The sequence below is a fragment of the Macrosteles quadrilineatus genome, unplaced genomic scaffold (genome assembly GCF_028750875.1).
Source record: "Macrosteles quadrilineatus isolate MER2022 unplaced genomic scaffold, UCM_ALF_1.0 Scaffold_2__2_contigs__length_208266976, whole genome shotgun sequence".
In the NCBI taxonomy this organism is placed as follows: domain Eukaryota; kingdom Metazoa; phylum Arthropoda; class Insecta; order Hemiptera; family Cicadellidae; genus Macrosteles; species Macrosteles quadrilineatus.
In genome coordinates this window covers 172,723,627-172,745,864 of record NW_026542595.1, presented here as the reverse complement: position 1 = coordinate 172,745,864, position 22,238 = coordinate 172,723,627, and the positions used below count along the sequence as shown (strand labels likewise).

The following is a 22,238-nucleotide window of genomic DNA, read 5'->3' as shown; positions in this document are numbered from 1 at the left end:
CAGTTTGCAGTCGACAACGAAAAGAAACATCATCAATCAGCTGCGTAGTTTCTAATTTAGCTCTGTGTTTTCTGGTTTTCTCCCATCTTAGTAAAGAAATCTGTATTTTTATTAAAGATGGTAAGTGATTTATTTATGAAATATACTAATTGCATTCACTTTATTCCTTATTATACACCATAAATTCCACATACATCAAATACATACACATATACAGGAAACTTCAACCTGTTTTCTGCCTTACTTCTCACATAAATAAGCTGAATTTTAGTGCAGCTCCTTTGGTTAGTAAAAATAATTTTCAGCCAGAGATAACGTACATAGTAATTTCTTTCATACTCTAGATAATAAATAGGGAAATACAACTGCTTTTTTTATTGTTTCATACAATAAGATAAAATTTTCTTCAATCTAAAAAATGACCATGATACCTTGGGCTATGGCTAATAACTGTCCTAGGTCCCCTAACTTGACAGACTTTTTACCAGGTTTTAGGCCTAAATGTTATCATTCCATTAGTACAGCATTTACAATCATAGCTACCCAAAGCCAAGCAATAAGTTTATGCCTAAAAATGACTTATTCATTATTCATTGGCCTTCGTCGTTGAGCCTCTGGTGAGGGAATAGACTGCGTCGTTGTTTAATATGAAAAAACATAAAAACAAAGACTACACACACACATAAATTAAAACTTGTGTATTAAACATGGCGGGCAGGCAGTAGGTGGTACAAAACATTAACTGTCCCGCTCCAAATTGTCCTCAAAGAAATCATCTACTTTTTAGTATGGTCTATTAACTTAATCATCAAGTCTTTCACAGCACTCTTGAACTTCCGGTCGTCCAGTCATCAAATGCTGGAGGGGAGTCTGTTGACTTAACAGGCTTCATCCTACCAATCGTATTGTACAGGCTTCTTCTTTATTATTGGTGAAAATCTAACCTACTTCTGGGTTTTTCCACTTATGCTGCTAAGACTATTGATGTTTGTTGATAGTCTACTGAACAATATCCATGACATGTTTATTTTAGCCTACATCCAGCTGGCCTAACTTATTGTAAGGAATCTATTAAACTAGGAACTTAGGACTATTAACTAGGAAACTTAATCTATTTGACATAGCTAACGCTAATTGTATTTGGTTGATTTGGCTGAATAAATGACTTATGACTTACTTACTTATGACTTAAGTTACCTCACTTTAAGAATCAAGGATTTTTATTCATCGTAGGCCTAAGCACTATCCAAATTACAAATATGCATACACCAAAAATGTCTTGTCCAACTTTAAAACAGTAAAGTATGGTGTCCCACAGGGATCTATACTGGGTCCCTTGTTGTTTCTTTGCTACATAAGGGGGTTTCCAGGAGTTGTAAATGCTGGAGGATCTGTATGTCTGTATGCAGATGATACAAACATAACAATTACAGGTAAATCTCAAGAAGAAGTGGAACTAAAGTCTTTTTTAAATTTATTGTCAGTAAATGAATTCACAAATAACAAAAATCTACTAATAAATTCAAATAAATCAAATATTTTATCTTTCTCCACAAGGCAATCAAGATTAAAATTACAACCAGATATATATCTTAATGGTTCAAAATTAAATCAAGTGGAGCACACTAAATTCCTTGGTCTAATATTAGACCAGCATTTAACCTGGGATGAGCATGTGAAACATGTGGTAAAATAATCTACAGCTGGTATTTATGCTTTGCGACAAATGTCCCGTGTCTCAAGCATTGAAACTCTTAAAACTATTTATTTTGCTTTAATTAATTCACATATAGCTTATGGAATAGCTTTATATGGTGGTACCACAAAAAAAACCTAGACAAAATTCTACGTCAACAGGAAAAAGCTCTTAGAATTATCTTTAGTAGCCTATAAAAAACAGGGAATCAGTTAAAAAATATTTTTCTAAATTGGGTATAATGACCATCTATGATTTATACATTTTTGAAACTATTCTACATGTAAAAAGTTCAGATTATCAAACTAAAAATTTCCACAGTTACAATTTACGAAACACCAGGCATGTAGAACAACACAGATTGAAGTTATTTGAGAAAAAAACCAGTTTCATTGGAAAAAAAATTGTATTTAGCCTACCCAAAAATATTGTCAATGAACATAATTACAGTAGCTTTAAAAAACTACTGAAAAACTATTTGCAATCTAAATCATTATATTCAATAGAAGAGTTTTGGAATTTAAATGATTAGAAATAATATGTTATGTTATGATTTATGTTTGTAATCTATTATTTAGGATACTTGTATACCTAATTTTTTGCTTATCTTTTCCTTTCTGTGACGTAATTCATGTATTTGCTGTAAAATACTTGATGAATAAAGATGATTTGTATTGTATTGTACTATGTTCAATACATGCATTAGATGAATGTTCAATACATGCATTGGATGAATGTCCAATATCAGTAAAGCCGGGTTTTCCTAGGCGCGTAGTCGGCCAGCGGAAAGAGGAACGCGGAGAGCGGACTCAGCTTGTCTTAGGCAATTTAATGTTACTGTTTTCCTAGAAGCGGAGCGGAATGCCATGTTAATTTCAATTCCGCTCTCCGCGTTCCTCTCTCCGCTGGCCGACTCCGCGCCTAGGAAAACCCAGCTTTAAATACAGTAGTACTATTCAATTACTAAAATAATTGGCCTATACTAAGTTAAGTTTCATGTTAGGAGATTTTATGGTAAATTAGGTAGGCTAACTTAATTATATTCATACCAAATATTTACATTGAAAAATAATGTAACATTTTGCAGCCAGAAAACTGCAATCAGCTAAGAAACGAAATATAATCCTTATGTTGTTTATTACGACAACAGATTTTTTTGTTTGATTTGCATTTGGGGTAAGTTAAGTTACTTAAGTTGAGTTAACAATTCAAATTATTTTACTTTGCCTTCAGTGCATACTGATAATGTTCATTTGTTTTTTCATTGGTATTAAGTTATGTCAGCCCTAGTAACTTACAGTGGCAGATTTACAAATTTCAAAGTGAATCATTCTTAAGTCCTTGTGTACTTTACTTTTACAATAATTTCTTGATCCATAAAAAATTCTTGTTAATCTACAGAGATAGATTTTATTGACCATCTAAACTTAACTTACTGCATGCGAATTTCAAAATATAAATGACGTTATTTAGCCATAAAACAACATTTTCCTTTGTTACAGGGTAATGAAAGTTCCTTGCCAATGGAGCTTTGCTCTAATTGTAAGTATTTATTTGTATGCACTATCCATAATCGCTTGACCTATTCATAGCTATACAGTAGACTCCCTCTTATCCGGACTGCTCGGGACCAAGGGCAGTCCAGATAACGGTTTTTCCGGTTAAACCGACATCCCCAAAAACTCGTTAAACGGACCAGTTTAATGAATGCAACCCAAATATTTGACTCAATTTTAGAAGAGCATTGTGTTTATACACGTTATCGCTGGTCTCAAATCTTTCCCAAGAGAACAATCGTTTCAGTACCGCCCACTTCCTGCCGATCAAGTCTGGTTAAACCGATGTGCTAATAAAAGTTGTCCGGTTTAAAGAGATGACATTCCTGCCGAGTGTAGTCCGGTTAAACCGATGTCCGGTTAAAAGGTGTCTGGATGAGAGAGAGAGTCTACTGTAATAACTTATATCAAGTTTACATCTTAATCAACTTTTAAATATATGCCTAACTTTATATTCAATCAATTAAGTTAAAACCACTAAATAACTTTACTTTGATATCTGAGGTTTATTTTACAAAAACTGACTCTGCTCAAGTAATTTATATTTATTTTCATAATCGATGTTAGGCCTATTTAAACTGAAGCAGCATTTACATGCAAGTAGGAAGGCAGGTTACCTAGGCCTCAGGTAACTTGAAATACACTGAGGCAGGGCAGGTAACTTAATCTGCCTGTCTACTGACCGCAAGTAAACATGTCTTTAGGGTACTACTCATTTAATACCTGCTTGGCGCTCAGTTCAGTACTTGTTCAAGTTGGTAAACACTAATTAGCTTTTACTAGTTTCCTTTTTAACTTATTTAAGTTAGATCAAGTTTATTTTATCTGTAATTTTTGAGAAATTGGTTCTCCAAATTGTTTTTAAAGCACATTTATCATAATCGTAGGGGCTAAAATCTTGGTTTTATAGCCAATCTTAATATTTGTTTCCATACCTTTTTAGTTGATGCCGATGAAATTAGAAGGTTAGGCAAGAGATTTCGTAAGTTGGATCTTGACAATTCAGGAGCCTTGAGTATAGATGAGTTCATGTCATTACCAGAACTTCAACAGAACCCTCTGGTACAACGTGTCATAGACATATTTGATGAAGATGGAAATGGCGAGGTCGACTTCAAAGGTGCCGTATGCAACAATTACGTAGAACTAACCTAATATTTAGATTTTTGTAGGTAGGCTACCATACTTGTGTTACAAATCAAGCCTTTTTAATTTTTGTATTGGCCTAACTTATTATTAATTATGCCTACATCATGTGTGTGCTGTTATACATGGAATATGACACACTTGAGTTAACTTATATGGGTTTAATTTAAATATAATTATAGAAATATTTACCAATACACATTTTGTTTAAAAATTAATAAAATGAGAAAAAGATTCTTGGTTTAGTCAAAAATGAGAAAAGATTCTTGGTTTAGTCAAAAATGAGAAAAGATTCTTGGTTTAGTCATTGTCAGTACGCTACTGATGTTACTGTTAAGTATAAATACCCCCGCCGCAGCAAACCTGCAGACTAAGCGAATTTCAACTTGTCTGATTTCATTTTTACTAAAATATTTCCATAAATAAGACATATTTATTCCCAATTTAAATAACATTAGATTTTACCAGTGCTTAGGTTTTGCTGCTACGGGGAAGGTAAAAAGTGTTTTTTGACCATATGTCAATACCATAGAATGAAATAAATAAGTTTGCCAAATTTTAGCGAATTTCCCATATAGGGAATAAGCTATTACCGTAGTACTCATGGTAAGACCTGGACGCGGGACCAATTTTTTTTTTCGTTTTGAGGTCCCTAGAGGCCAAAAACACCATCCGTTCAAATTCATATATATATATATATATATATATGTGTGTGTGTCCGTCAGCACGATAACTCGAGCAAAAATGAAACGATTTTGATGAAATTTGGTACAAACGTGTAAACGTACGTTTATTCGAACGAGTTCGCGATCCAGCATGATCGGACCATGGGAACGGGGGTTTACGGGGGGTTTTATGGGGTAAAAATAGGTTTTTCCCATTTTTGACCCAAAAAACATAAAATTTAGCAATTTCTTTCCAAACCATTTTGTAGAGCTTAAAAAAACAAATAATTTAGTATATTGAAGCGTTATTATGCGCCTAATGGTTACGGAGAAAATTCCAAAAAATTGTAAATTTAAAATTCCCATGTTATTCTTATGGAGAATAAGTAAACTGTTGTAGTTTGCTTGTTTGTGAACATATTTTGATCAAATTTGGAAAATGTTTTTATTTCTTACTAACTATTCACATTTTACAAAAAAAAAAAACAGTTTTACCCTCCCTGATGCAGCAAACCTAAGTACTTGTTAAACTAATTCTATTTAAATCAAGAATAAGTTAAATGTTATATTTTTAAGTAGACATTTCAGTGTAAATCCAATCAGTCAAATGGAAATTCGCTTAGTCTGCAGTTTTGCTGCGGCGGGGGTATTATCAACATACATCCATAAACAAGTAAACTACAACAGTTTTCATTTTCTCCATAAGAATAACATGGGAATTTTAAATTACACTTTTTTTAATTTTCTCCGTGACCGTTAGGCATAAAACAGCGCTTCAATATACTAAATTATTTCTTTTTTTAAGCTCTACAAAATGGTTGAGAAAGAAATTGCAAAAATTTTTATTTTTAGGGTTAAAAATGGGAAAAACCCATTTTTACCCCATAAACCCCTGTTCCCATCGTCCGATTATGCTGGTTCGCGAACTCGTTCGAATAAACGTAAGTTTACACGTTTGTACCAAATTTCATCAAAATCGGATCATATTTGCTCAAGTTATCGCGCTAACGGACACATATATAAATATATATATATATATATATTTACTAGAATACAGTAAAGAAATTAATAGTACAATATCTAAATGTAAAACTTTAAATAAAAGTGACATGATACAACTAAAAATGATAAATCCAATAATACCAAAATTTAGAGGACAACCTAAAACACATAAAACAAATGTAGGCCTACCAATACGTCCTGTTGTTAACTACCGAAATGCCCCCGCATACAATGTATGTAAGTACCTAAATAATAAACTAAAACATAAGATAAACTTTGAATCTGGATACAGTATCAACAATACATATAAATTAATTGAAAAAATTAAGGATGAATTAATACCTGAAAATGCAATTTTTATCTCCTTTGATGTAACTAATATGTATTCAAATATTCCTACAAAAGATACCCTTCAAATCCTTCAAGAAACTTTAAACAAAAATAAACAGGTTTCAAAAAATGAGTTAAATGATCTTATGAAACTATCTAGAGTAGCAATCAATCAAAGCTATTTTGAATTCAATGGCAAAATTTTCAAACAATTAGAAGGATTGGCTATGGGTTCTCCACTTTCTGGTATTCTAGCAAACATATATATGCAGCATCTAGAATCATCAAAAATCATAAACGACGAAAATCCATTTAAAAAGATATAATCTATTGGTATAGATATGTCGATGATATATTATGCTTATACAACGGCAATAAAGACTCATATCAAGATTTTTTGAAATACTTAAATTCTATCTCCCCAACAATTAAATTTACGATGGAGACACAAGAAAAGAAGATAAATTTCTTAGACATAACAATTACTAAAGAAAACGATCGACATAATTTCAATATATATAGGAAACCTACCCAAACTGACCTAATCATTCCATTTGAGTCAAACCATCCTTGGCAACACAAAATTTCTACATTCAAATCAATGGTATTTAGACTACTTAACATACCAATGTCTTAAGACAACTTTGAAATAGAAAAGAAAACTATAAAAAGAATTGCAAGAACAAATGGATACAAAGAAAAAATGATAGAAAAATTAATAAAAAATGAAAAAACTAAAAGAATGAAAGTAGAAGAACAAGAAAACGTAAAGAAAGAATTTATATGTATTCCATTCAGCTCATCCTTAAACAAAACCTTAAGAAAGACATTACCGAACTCAAAATTTAAACTAAGTTATAAAACAAGGAATAACGCTTTTAACATAATACAAAAAAGAACAAATCCGATACGATACCCAACCCACCAAATGTATATAAGAAATCAGGAATTTACAAATTATCATGTAACAACTGTGAAAAATACTATATTGGTCAAACAGGTCGAACATTTGAAGTCAGATACAAAGAGCATATACAGGCAATCAGATCAAACAATATGACAACACAAAAATCCTCATACGCCGAACATATACTTCAAACCGACCATACATACTCAGAAATGAATAAAAATATGCACATTCTGGATATTGAAAATAAAGGTGAAAAAATGAATACAAAGGAAGACTTTTATATTTATACTCATCATATTAATGACAAAGACAATTTACTAAACTTGACACAAATTCATAATCAAAACGTAATATTCAATGAAATTATACATCTTAAAGAAAACACCTCCTTCCCTTAATATAAAAATTATCACCTGTTCTTTAATAAGAAATATCTAATAATGTTTGTAAATAAAAGAAACTACTAGGTTATACTATACTGTGATCATGGCATTAATGTCCGAAACATGTAAGTAATATAAAATAAAATGTTTTTAGGGTACTGTGGTATTTTGATTTGCTTAGTAATATATATATAAATATATATATATATATGAATTTGAACGGATGGTGTTTTTGGCCTCTGGGGACCTCAAAACGAAAAAGTAAATCGGTCCCGGGTCTAGGTCTTGCCATGAGACCTACGGTAATAGCTTACTCCCTATATGGGAAATTCGCTAAAACACCGTTTAGGTTACATTCAGGGGCGGCTCCAGGAATAATTTATGGGTAGGCCTGACAAGGATTAAGAAGGAGTTTGATCGGGGAACGAGAGGTTTGAGGGGCTTCCCAGGAAAAAGAGGGATATTAAAATTAAAATGCAAAATAATGAGTTTGAATGCCTTTCCTTTATTTACACACAGGTAATTTGTTTCATAATACAAACTTTTATTTTTTTAATTCAAAAACTTTTTTAGTTTTTGACAGTTAAAATTTTTTCAGCAAAGGTATTTACAAATTACTTAAAAAAAAACAAACTAATAGTTCTGAGCTATAAAATACTTTAAAACTATAGAATGATTTTTGAAATTTGTTTAGTTCTTTTAATTTGGTATGCTATGTAAGAGCTCTAATTTCTAATTTTACCAAGTACCAACTACCAAGTATGCAAGAGCTAAACTATTGTTGCAATATAACTTATAATTTCTTACTGAAAAGATTAAATAACAGTCTTTATTTATATTATAATTTCTTACGGAAAAGATTAAAATAACACTCTTTATTTATAATATAACGTCCAAAGTATGACCAATTTATTGTATCCATTTAATCTATAAAATTTAACTTTTTAAATAAAATTAAAAAACAACACACCAAATGTGACCTTTTTGGTCATTTAAAATCTAAAGGTAATTTAAACAATATGTTTACTAGTTTAAGTGGAGTATTCCTTAGGTAGGTTTTATTTGATAAATTTAGAAACCAGAAAGTAGTGGAAAGGATAGTGCTTGGCAGATCTATTGGTTAGTTTGCTGTTATGTTCTTGGGCTGCGGCCCAGATCCAGTGAATGCTCTGAGATAATGTGATTCAGAGCTCTGACCCAACCTAAGTACTCCGTAAAACTATCTCTGTACCAAAGATATCACTCCAAAAGTTAGGAATTTTAATAAAGATAATATAATAGATCTTAAGTAGTTTACATTAGATTGAATATCATACTGTTTTTTTTTGTAGAGTTCATTCAGGGAGTGTCTCAGTTCAGTGTCAAAGGAGACAAGGAGTCGAAACTGAGGTTTGCGTTCAGAATCTACGACATGGACAATGATGGGTTCATCTCTAACGGGGAGCTGTTCCAGGTGAGGGCCACACCCCAAAGTCTTTTCTTCACTGAAAGAGGCATTATGAGACGATAAAGTTTTGTGCTTGTTTACTTTGATTCTGAAGTGTACTGTTTGTTATAAGAAGGTTAACTCAGTATTACAGGTTGGTCACAGACCTAAGAATTCAGGAAATCAGGCGTGAATTTGTTGTGCCAGGAATATTAACATTTCTCCAAGAAAACCTTTTAGTGACATTCGCCTATTGGGTCTGATGATGATTGGAGTGTCCAATCGAAATCGATCACCACTTACTATCTTTTTTTTTTTTTTTTTATATTACCGTCTTGTGAGTAACAGTATAAGCGTAAATATATGTTTTAAGTGTTATAAGATGTTTCTTTTATTTACTTTCTGTAAATTTAATAACACGTACAATGCTGATCAAGAAGTTATTTTGTTTTAGTATGGATTTAAGAATAACTTAATACCCAGCGACATACTGTGATTGTTTGCCTTGCCGCTCATGAAATTCTAGCGCATGAAGAACCCCAATGTTAAAACATCATAAACATTGTCTGCAGTTGTGGCAAAATCGTAAATACATGTGGTCATGGTATAATCATGAACATGTGCTTTCTGTGGCTGCCCTACATTAATACTTGTAAAATTACTGAATCAGTAGCTCAGTTGGTAGAAACTAGGGTAACAAAGTAGTGCCAGTGCTGCCACTAATATTTGTATCAAGAGATTTGTTTTTGTTCTTTATGTAAAGGTTAAACTGAAGTGTACCCTAAAATTTATGTTTTTTAACTACATGTATTTATAAGTTATTTCATTGTTTTATTTGTTAACTATAGAGCTTTTTGGAATTTTACTATTTTGGATTATATTGATCAGGGGTGCCCACAAGGGGGGGCTGTGACGCAGACTGCGTCATTGGAATTCTTGGGGGGGGCTCAAAAAATTCAAATGGGGGGGGTGGCTAAAGCTAATTGCAACAGTGTTCAACGTGACGACAATCCAAAATATATTACGAAGTCGCCAGATAGAAGGTGGATTAATTAATGACAATAGTTATATTATTGAATTCAATTAGTTAAAATAGGATTTTAGGATAGTTTAGGATTCGTGTAGGAAGTTATTATTTAAGATTAGCAAGACGTGAGATCTAAGAGGGAGGGCACGGAATGGCTCAACTGCTGAATCAAGAATCAAGAATTTTATTGTCGTTAAGCACATGGCAATAGACAAAGTCAAATACAGTATTATAAGACATCAAATGTGCAATATGGACAAATACAAAATAATAAATCAAAACAGACATATAGATATAGACACTGAAAAAACAGCTACAAGTACAAAATCACTATCTAATTAAGTTAAAATCTTAATGTACTAATATCACAGGCCAAAAATTCGTTAACAGAATAAAAAACATTTTCTTTTAACCACTTTGACAGAGTTATTTTGAATCTGCTTAGGTTCACAGTCCAGGCTTCTTTTGGCAGCTTGTTAAAAAGCTTGACTTTCATAAACAAATGGCTTTTTTTTAGATTTTTCTAGTTTTATAGATATGCAATCAAGTAAATAGTTCCGTCTAGTATTATATTTGTGAAATTCACTTCTAAAACTATAGCTATTTAAGTTTCCCTTAACACTAACTAAGCTAAAATATACATACAAACACGGTAGAGTCATTATTTGGAATTCTTTAAAATGTGGAACACATGACTCTCTGTCAGGAATGTTTGCCATTATCCTAATTGCTTTTTTTTGCCATATAAATGCTTTTTCAGAATCTGAGCTATTACTCCAAAGTGTTATTCCATACATTAAATGGGAATTAAAAAAAGCATAGTAAGCTGTAACTAACATTGAGGAACTAACACAATTTTTTTAATTTTCTAAGTAAACAAGTAACTCTAGATAGTTTTCTACACAGCTGATTTATTTGGGATTTCCAGTCAAGTCTGCTATCTAGGTATAATCCTAATAGTTTTACTGGTTTAATGCTTTCATTTATAGATTTATTTAAAGAGAATACAATGTTTTCTGTTTTACTATTATTAACAAGTAACCCATTAACTTTAAACCATTCCTCAGCTGCTATCATTGAATTATTTTCTTCAATTAATAAACCATTTAAATCATTGCTTTGATTCAGAAGAGTGGTGTCATCGGCATATAATACTGCTTTACATGGCATATTGTAGGCAAAATCATTTACTGCAACTATAAATAGGAAAGGGCCCAATACCGATCCTTGGGGGACCCCTACCTGAATTGTTTTGAAATCAGAATGTTCTTGATCTTTTACAACCATTTGCTTTCTGTTACTTAAGTAAGAAGATATCAACTGTAGTTCAGAGTTCCTTATTCCATAACTACACAATTTACTTACAATTAATTCATGGGAGATTGTGTCAAAAGCTTTTGTGAGATCTATTAAAGTTGCAGATGATAAATATTTATTTTCAAAGTTTTCCAAAACATTCTCTACTATTGTTTCTATGGCTTTGGTTGTGTTCAAGTTTTTAAGGAACCCAAATTGATCTTTACATAGCAAACCATTACTACCAAAAAATAAACTAAGTTGGTCCTTCACACAACTTTCAAAAACCTTACTAAATATAGGTATTAGAGAGATTGGCCGGTAACTAGATGGATGTGATCTCTCCCCTTTTTTATAAACTGGAACTATTTTTGTAACTTTTAATGCCTGAGGAAATACACCATGATCCAACATCATATTGAACAAGAATGTCAAAGGGTCTACAAGATCCCCAATTACTTCTTTTAACAATTTGTTGGAAAACCCATAATAATCTTCACTTTGGGATGAACTTAACTTAGAGACACTCTTTAACACTTTGCTATGATCAATGCTTTGCCACTTGAAACAATTGATTCCTCCATTACAACTAGAAATATAATTATCTACTAAGTCAATGGCTGCAGTATTATTTATCGTTGTATGTGAAACAGAGCTTATGAAATAGTCATTAAAAGCATTAGTGCTCACAGGCACTTCTTGTTTAACTTTAGAACGATTAGACTCAACCTTTATTATATCCCAAGCAGCTTTACAGCTATTCTTAGAATGTTTTATGTAATTTTGTCATTTGCAGATATTTTGGCTTCTTTAATTTTGGCCCTATATTTTCTTTTTGCTTCATTATAGATATGTTTATGCCTTTGTTCATTTTCACCACCTATTGACAACTTATACCTATCATATAAAGTAACAATGAAGTCTCTAATGTTCTTTAATTCTGGTGTAAACCATGTGATTTTTGACCTTTTAGATTTATTATTTTTTATTTTCCTAATTTTACAGCATTCTTCTAAAGAAGTAGTCAAAACAAATAAAAAGTGTTCAAAAGCTTGGTCAACGTTGTTGTATTGTTTAAGCTGTGACCAGTTGAATTGTGACAATATTTCTTTAAACTTTAAAACTGAGCTAGCAGAAAGCACTCTTTTCAATACAAATGCATTTTTTACAGTACTTTTATCCATTAGGCCTACCCCCCAGTTAAAAAAAACTGCAGACACACCAGCATGGTCAGACAAATTAGGTTCCAATACTCGGCACACTATGCTTGACCTATCAAGGTTTGTTATTATATTATCCAAGCAAGCTTCTTGTCTTGTGCTTTGGTCATTTAAACAATACAAATTCAAGGATCTAAGTAAATCAAGAAAACAGCAACATTCATTAGATTCTTTTTTTATGTCTATATTAAAGTCTCCAGTTAAAATAAGTTTTAAGTTTACAAACCTTTCATTTAAAAATTCTAGGAGATACTCCAAATTATGAAAAAATGTATTGGTATCTGACTTAGGAGTACGATAAACTACAACAACAATGACATTAATCTTTGACAAAATTATAGCTGCTGCCTCAAAGCAAAGATCAACACAGAACCTTTCAATGTCTATCAGTTTAAAATCAATAGCATTCTTAACAAAAATTGCGCTTCCACCCCTAGTTAATTGCGCATTCCTACAGAATATGCTACCTAATGCATAGCCAGCTGGTATGTACAGTGTTGATTCCTCTTTGCCAAGCCAATGTTCGTTTATTGTCAATATATCAAAGGGGTATTTGTCTAACCATAATTCTAGAGCTTCTACCTTATTACGAATCGATTGTATATTTAAATGGTATACACTTAAGTCTCTAGTACAATGCAGGGGTAGGTCTACCTGGAGTGGATCGGCGTCTGGGAAGGTGAGTTTCCCGCTGGCCTTGTGTTGTCTTCAGAAGCTCGGGTGCTGTTCTCCGGTGTCATCACAATGTCATCTGTTGATGTTTCTGTGCCGGTCCTTGGGGCTGGTTTGGGCTCTTGCTCCTTTATGTTGTCCAGGGCTTTGGCTATTTGAGTTGCTAGCCACACCTTGCCTCTCTTATTAAAATGCATGCCATGTTGGGCGTGTAAATGTCTTTCTGCTTTGCTAACCTCAACCAAACTCACATTTTCAAAACTTTTACACATTTCTTTAAGTGCACAGTTAGTCTTTTTCACCTCCTGGTTTACACAGGACCAATCCACCAGGTCATACCTATTTGGTATGTCAACTACAACAGTTTTGGATCCAGTACCTGTTATTTTGCTTAGAACTGACTCGATGTTCCTCACTGCATCTTGAGCATTATTTATTGCCACATCGTTGGTGCCACAAAGAATCACTAGACCATCCTCTTTTCCCAATTTTTCTTCTTCGATGTTGTGGTTGTTGAGAACTTGAAATGTGTGACCACCTGGTCGGACAAATCCCACAGCTTCATATGTACGTTGAATTTGGTTCAGATTCCAAGCAAGGTCTCTTCCATGACTATCCGCACAGATAAGGAGCTTCTTCTTTCTTTTTGGTGACGACGCATATACTAACTGCTCTTTTGGACTATTTTCTTCTTCTTCTACTGATAGCACCTCATATTGATTTTTGGAGATAAAATTAACATTTCTATCTTGAGGAATGATATCTTTTGTAAGTTTTGATTTTCTACTTTTAACAACTGTAAATGAATGGTCTTTAGTTTTTTCTGTGTCTAAATGTGTCTTATTTGTAGTGCTGCTGACAGGGGTTAATAGTTTTGCTGCAAGACCTTTACTTGTAGATGCTTTGTGATTATCAAAACACTTGCATTCAGACTTGTTTCTTTTAGCTTTCTCAATTTCCCTTTCCAGTAACTCGATGCTTTCTTCTTTTTTGAGAACCAGGGTTTCAAGATTTGTGGTATGAGTTTTTAGATTTGTAATCTCTTCATATGCTTTAGTAAGATCGTCTGACAAATTTTTAATTATAAGTTCCTGGGATTCCAGTTCTTTTTGTATGTCTTCATATATAACCCTATCCTCATTGTCGTTTACATCGTTAGAGTTTAACAATTGGCAGTTTGAACAAAACCACTTCTTAATGATTGATTTTTTAATTTTTTCATAGTCCTCATTACTTAAATCAGTGCACTTTAAATGCAACCATTGATTGCAGCTGCCTTTGCATAGCACTGCTTTGCTGCACTTACTTACATTTGCAAGACATTTCCCACAGGGATACTTGTTTGTTTTATTTTTCATATTGCACAGAAAAAATAGTTATTTAAATTTTAAATATTTGAAGCATAAATGTCTATATAATATTTTTAAATGTTATATGATAATTAAACCTTCACTAATTACAGTAGGATAGCAATTGCATGTACATTGATGTACAGATGAGGATATTTAATAAAGTCCTTCTATGTTAAAAAACACAATCGATAATATAAAAAAATATATATATATATATTCTCACCAAATTTGAATGATAAAATGATGTGATAGATAAAAGATAACGCGTGGTACAGACACGTCCAGCTACACCGCGACTTAGCACAGAACGATTTGTTGACATAAAGCTCGTTAAAATACAATCAAGTATCATAGGCTACAATACTTTACACTATTGTGTAGATACTAGATTACCTGAGTTAATAGTGAGAGAAGGGGGTAATGAAAAATACGGTTAATCCAATACATTATAAAAACAGATGACAAACTCATTAAAACGCTGTAAACCGCCATTAACGTCACGATTATCATTTTTATAAACAAAATTCAATATTGCACAATCATTATTATTGTGCAATAACATTATTATTGTAAATTTCAAATCATTTATCTTGGTTCAGTTGTACAAACGTTAACGTTTAAAATTATGGCTAACTCAAACTCTACTAATCACCAGCCAAACATTGCATTGCTATAAATAACGTAAATATTAAAGGAACCTTTAGAAAGTGTTATAAGGTACTGCTCATGATAGACAGATAGGCTACCAATAGGTGCTGTATCACAGCATAGGAATTGATAGATAAGTAATAAAAAAGTGTAAAATTATATTTAGAGATAATTAAAACACTCTTAAAAAAGAATGTAACGAGAACAATCTTGTTATTCTTTTTCTTTGTTCTTTAATAGGTTTCTCTTCAATTCATACACAAATTCAACAAAACACCATATTTAGGCCTACTCATTGGCCAATCACAGCCTTACTTAAGTTACCATGGTTACTAATCACTCAAACACAGTTTACTAAGCATTATATCGTCATCATTCCCTAGCTGTTGTATCTAAAATCTGTTGTAACATAGCGCACAGCAGACAGAAGTGTAAAGGCCGGTTTCACACGAGCCACAAACGTGCCACAATCGCCGGCAGAAACGCGCCACTTGCAGCGCTCAATCGCGTGGGACCTTTCAGACGGCAAAAGCATGATTCCGCGATTTCCATCAGTTTATCGCCATTTCATACCGCACCTCCCTGAAATAAACCAAAACACCAGTCCGCTTGGAAAAACTACGAGTGCAGTTCAGTGCTACAATGGACGATGAGAAAGATTTATTTTTATAATGCTTCTTCGTGCGGTACGACGTCATAGAGTAATTATTTGAGTAATCTTTACATTCTTGTACCCACAACACTGGCCTACACCCTACTTTTACGATAAAACGGTCTGTGTCAAAGTCAGATGTATTTAATGTGAAATAAAAATTCGAAACAATACAGGGTGACTGGTTGTTTTGACTGTCTGAGTGGCAATTAACCAGCTACAAACGCCAAAATTGTCGAGAACAGAGCCACTGCACGCGATTGCAGCGCGTTCTAGCGCCAAACGCGAAAAGACGCCACTTCGTGCGAAAGGCACGCCGCGTTCCTATGTTAAGTGAATGGGGCTATCCTTTTTTGCGTCAGCCAGCGATTCTCGCGCCACAAGCGTGCCACAACTGTCAGAAGCAGCGTTTCGCGATTGTCGGGCGTTTTGTGGCTCGTGTGAAACCGGCCTAAAACGGAGCAGACGATTGTTGGCGCAAGCGTTGTTTCCATTTCATTTTCATCAAAGGAGCTGTGATGTTTCTAAAGGGAGGGAGAGGGGATCGTTATATCGAGAAAAGATGCTGACAATTCGTTAAGCAGAGGTTACGAACGCTATATGGATATTCTGGCAATAAAAAATTCCTTTAAATTGAGGTGACTTATAAAACTCTAATTTTATTTATATAGAAAGATAAGTTTTCCAGTACTGTACAACACTGATTCACGGTCTTTTCCCTGTAATCAAAATTCAAGTACAACTTGATACACACAGAATCTCCGGTTCCCGACCTGGATGATGGCTAGTTATTTAATTTAATTTACAGTTACATAGTACCCGTGATAAATCAAATCCGTTATATAAGCCAAAGCCACACACGATTAATCTCACTTGGTTTTGGATTTGCTTACAAACGTGATCGTAAATGGTTACAAACGTGATCGGAAATGGTTGGGGCCTACACAGTAGTCGTAAACAACATTTATGTAAACATATCAGTGACAGCTAGGAAAAGGAATCTTTATCAAAACAGCTGTTCGTAATTTCATATATGACGTGTTCTCTTAACAGATTATTAGCATTTCATAAATTAATGACGTATGTAGTAAACATGGAGAAAATAAACTAGAAAAATCACACAAAATTGTGTTTTTGATCGTCCGTTATTTTATTTCCAAAATAGTGAGGCCATATTTTAATGGCTATAAGGACTCTCTCGCCAATCCTGTGGATACAATTAAACCATTAGAATAATAATCGGTACTCTAGTTTTCTTTAGAGTAGGCTGTATAAAAATGCATTCTGGGCCGTGACAGACGGACATAAATTGAGATAAGACATGTTTCAACTTCTTCAATGTATAAAACATAAATAACCCAAAATATGTATGATTCTGAGCAATGTACAGACAAACCTATAACTTAATTCATATCAACTGGGTTTGAATTTTAAATATCTAAAAAAATTATAAAACTTCTTTTATAGTTTTACAAATAGTGCTGGGCGGGGGAATAATGTTTCTCATTTGTTGTGTACATCATTTATGGTGGTGGGGGGGGCTGTTGCTCAATTGGGGGGGGGGGGTGCGTCATGAGTCTAGGGGGGGATGGGCACCCCTGTATTGATACATTGTGATGTTGAAGTGTTGTGGATTGCACCTCAAACCATGAATTTTTACTCTTATATTTTTAAGGCACTGTGTAAAACAGTTATATTATTTGGGCCTGCAGTAATCTATGGATAGATTTTTAAACAAATATTGAGATTGAATTATGTGTGGGTCAGGTGTTGAAGATGATGGTGGGAAACAACCTGAAAGACACGCAGCTACAGCAGATAGTGGACAAAACCATACTGTTCGCAGATAAGGACGAAGATGGAAAAATCAATTTTGAAGAATTTTGCAATGTAAGTACTGTGGAAGTTTGTTAGAAATATTGTGGACTAAACGTTAATTTTGTTTAATCAGTTTCTAAGTTTTACAACCTAACTTACGTTTCTTATCTATTTGAAGACACAATTGGATTAATCTGTGCTTTACAATGGGACATGACCAGGGTTAAATTAGGTAATCCTTCTTAATAAGCGGTAATTTTATTTAGGAAAACACTAATTATAACACCTCTTATTAGACTGTGTAGTTTACCTAAATAAGCACATCTCTAAAGAGATATATAATGTTATTATTTGTAATCTACTGTTTGAATGGACAAAATGAAAAGCATTCAATATCTACTTTCCTAAGATCCATCTCTGACATTTAAAAAGTCCAAAGGGCAGAGCCACAAGTTATTGTGGACAAGTATATTGGAACAAGAATAAGACTTTAACAATTCTCCGCACAGCAGTGATATAATTGTGTGGATTTTCACCTTAATTGGTCCAGTGGTTCTTGCAGTAATAAAATGTTTAAGTTTTTATATAACCCTACGTAGGCTCTAGATTTGAGTTGAATTGACCATTTAAGTACAAATGTTTTCCATAGATTTAGTAGTAGCAACATTGTGTACAGTCATATATGTAATTCTGAAAATACAAAAGTTTTGTAATTTTATTATAAACTTAAGATGTTGGGTAAGACACTATCAGACACTCTGGCAAAAAAAAGTAAAAAAAAAGAAATTGTTTTAAAAATATTGTTTTTTAGGTTGTTGGAAACACGGATATACACAAGAAGATGGTAGTGGACGTTTAAATCATCGCTGCCCTTCAGTATTTCTTCTTCAACCCGCAATACACGTTTTTGTGTGATTATCAGATAATTCATCTAATTGCAAAACATCATCATTTTAATCATCAGAGAGTTTTGTCTCTAAACTGTTTTTCTGCGCTGACAGTATTATAATGGGTCAAGAACTGTACCAAGGTTTATTGATTTGGTTTTCTGTCTGTAAGAGATTTCATGAACCAAACCCCATAATTTAGTTGGCTAGTTATGTATCAGTTTTCAAAATTAAAATAAGGTCCCTCACAAAAAATATCAAAGACGTATTTGAAATTTCTGTCATATGTTTAGGGATGAAAATATACTATGTTATTGTTTGAAAACTGCCAATATTCACCAAAAAATGGCCAAAAGTATGAGATTGTTTTTTCCAACTAATGTTTTTGATGATAGCTATTCACTCTGCAAAAACCTAGTTACAAACTTGGAATAGTGCTAAACTATTGTCTAAAATTGTATTTTATCAATTTAAAAAACATAGTAGATTTTCAAAGGATAGAATTCAGCTTTTTTCTTTTTGAGTTCCTAGGCGTTATGGGTACTGGAAAAAATCTGTGACTATGAAAGAAAACACAAAGAAATCTTGCACTAAAGTAAACCACTGAAACATCAATGATTTGTATTTCAATACTTTTGCTATTTCATTGAAATTTGGTACCGGTAACATGTTTGGATTCTATTGAACCAACCTATGTGGTTTAATATAAGACGAATTATCAGCATTTTACTGTGACTTTTTGTGTACATATACTTCCTTGGCTCTATTTTTTTGTGGTTTAGCCAGACTCACCTACAAAATTCCTTTTCATAATTAATTGTCAAAATCAATGGTATATTTTTTCTGCTTCTGTTTTAATGAGTGAGTATAATTACATGTATTTTTTTTAATATTAAGTGTTACAACAATGAAAAGACAAGACGTACGTTTTCTTGTTTCAGTATAAACTAGTAGTTTTTCTATTAATGACTTTTAAGGTGTACTTGTTGGTTACATAGTTTTGAAATTAGCTTTTTTAAAGTTTTAGTGTTTTAGTCGGAAATATGCATTGTAAAGCCACAGTTATGAGATAATATTGTTCTAACTGTAGGCCAGCAGGATTTTGATCAATTAGTCAGTTAACACGTTCGCTACCGAGCGACGCACATTTGCGTCGGTCCGGTCACTCCTACAGACTAAAAGGAATGATCATGACGTTCCTTACAGACCAAGTGATATAGGAATAACATTGCCGACAGACCAAAAGAGAAATATCGTTTAAATGGACTAATTGACTTCATAATAACCTTAAGTGAATTAGTAAGCAATATTGTTTTTATTTTTCATTATGACCAAATTTTAAAACGCCGCATATATGCGTCGGTCAGTCTATTTAATGAAATCCAGTTAAAAAGATTACATTTTCGTTTCAATAGACCAGGCGAAGCACGTAAGCGTCGTTGTAAATTTGGTTGTTTCAAGCTTTTACACAAACAAATAAAGAAACTCCACTAAACACTAGCCAAAACTGCAAAGGTTATAACGTTTACATCTGTTCTGTGATGTCGCGGAATACACAATCTAAACAACAATGTTGCCAACTGTTGTGTGACGTAACCAATCGTCATATCCACAGACCAAGCGACGCACATTTGCGGCAGATATCCCTCTAGACTGATACGATAAAATCCGAGCTTTAAAATAGACCGTTGCTAAGAAATACGTTGTTTAATAACATTAGAACACTGACGCAAATGTGCGTCGTTAGTCTATTTCAATGTGACCAGCTGACGCAAATATGCGTCGGTGGTCTATTGTGAGAAACGAGTAGACGCACAATTGCGTCGCTGGTCTATGCGAACGTAAATTCCATATAATTGTGGTAGCGAACGTGTTAAATATGTTCATGTTCCTTTTATCAATAGTCTAAATGTCAATATTATTTTTTTGTATAATGAATTTGCACAGTTACACACAACTATATCTTCAGGAATATAAATTTTATCAACTACCCCTATGAGTGCCGATGATAGAAACTAATCCAAACCTTTGTTGGACATTTAGTTCTGTGCCTCAACACAATGATTCTCGCCGCCTTTTCCCTGTATTTCAGTTGTATCCCAGTCAACAAAGTTTTTCATAGTACAAAACGAGGGTTATTTTTGAGCTTATCTCCATGAGCTTTTCACCTTGATCTTCGCTTGATTTGTAGTGTTTAGTGATGTAGCCTAACTGACAACGGAGAGTTGAATCATCACTGTCATTGTCATTACCATGTACTTTGTACTTACTTCCCACTGATGTAGCCGAGTCATATTGTTACATTGTTGTTTAGTTTTAAACCGTCATGAGTACTTTAATGTTAATGTTGTTGCAATTGTTACAATGCATGTGTTTGTGTATATTGTTTAAGTCCTTCTAAGCTTGCGGATCAGGACTACCATGTTGAAAATTAGAAGCTAGCGTAACGTCTAACGTGAAATAAACAACTAGGCTCTTATCTTACTTTGTAAATATGAAAGAAATCATATAGTGCTAGAATTTTACTCTTTTCCTGCACATGTTCATTATAATTTTTAGATATTATTTGTGAATTGTGTTGTATATGTTTAGATGCCTTTAAATGTTTAAATTTGTCAAAAATATAAATTTTATATAAGTTAATTTTATGAAAAGGGTTTAATAATTTAATTAAATAAGTTAATGATATTTTTCAGAAAATGTTTTCATTGTTATCAAAGTTATGTTTTTTTCAGTCCTATATTTATACTTGGACAATATTATCGCTACTTGATTCTGTCAAAGGATCTGCTTAATCTTATTCATTGTACTGTGTAAATTTTTGTTGATTTTCAATTCTTTAATATTTTTCCGTTTTACATAATGTATAAGTCATAGATTCTAAAAATGTTAGAATTTGTCTCGTCTAGCTTTATTAATTCTATGGACATTTTATACAGTAAATTTTATCACAGTATGTGTTAGCTGTTGTACATAAGCAAAATGGTTGTATGTTTGTATTTAAGTGTTCTGCATGGTAACATTTGATTTTTTCTTTTTTAACTCGCACTTTATCCATGTACTTTTGCCAAGACAAAAATAAACCGCTAAAAATATATTATTCTTTTCCTGAAATTCCTTGGTGTTGTTTCTTTGAATGATGTTTTTAGAACTTTATCCAAATTAATTGGAACCGGACAAGATTCGTACAGTTGGATATTTCTACTAAAATTCAGTGTTTTTGCGGAAAATAGGCCAAGTTGAGTCGAGCCTTATGATCGATAAATTAATGATTTTGTTGCGATAGTGGAGGGCGATGATGCTTTTCCACAACCACGGGAAATGAAGATTAAGATGTCTATTCAACTGCGGGAGGTATTCAAGATTTTTCCGTGATCACCGAAGACGATGATGATGTCCACACGACTGCAGGAGATGTTTAGGATTTGCTCACCATCCGGCTTCTGCCAGTCTTTATTAATGATTCTTATTACCACAGTTTTAGGTTTCTATTCTTTCAGTAAGTAATTCGGATAGTTGGATTTCTACTGTAAGGCATTGCCTGGCTAATCT

At 33.0% G+C, this 22,238-nt stretch overlaps 1 protein-coding gene across 1 annotated transcript; it reads left to right on the top strand.

Annotated features, from left to right (window-relative positions):
* Positions 1–25: 25 nt before the first annotated feature.
* On the top strand, positions 26–21,783 carry LOC128986081 (calcineurin subunit B type 2). The gene is made up of 6 exons (XM_054406200.1): positions 26–120; positions 3,199–3,238; positions 4,196–4,372; positions 9,020–9,141; positions 17,749–17,871; positions 18,611–21,783. The coding sequence occupies exons 1-6, from the start codon at positions 118–120 to the stop codon at positions 18,656–18,658; spliced, it is 513 nt and encodes a 170-aa protein (XP_054262175.1). The 5' UTR covers positions 26–117; the 3' UTR covers positions 18,659–21,783.
* The last annotated feature ends 455 nt before the right edge of the window (positions 21,784–22,238 follow it).

Bases quoted from the DNA above. Each gene is read 5' to 3' on its own strand.
- LOC128986081 (XM_054406200.1), top strand. The intron at 4,373-9,019 runs GTGCCGTATGCA...TTTTTTTTGTAG, and splicing joins TGGCGAGGTCGACTTCAAAG to AGTTCATTCAGGGAGTGTCT. The intron at 9,142-17,748 runs GTGAGGGCCACA...TGTGTGGGTCAG, and splicing joins CTAACGGGGAGCTGTTCCAG to GTGTTGAAGATGATGGTGGG.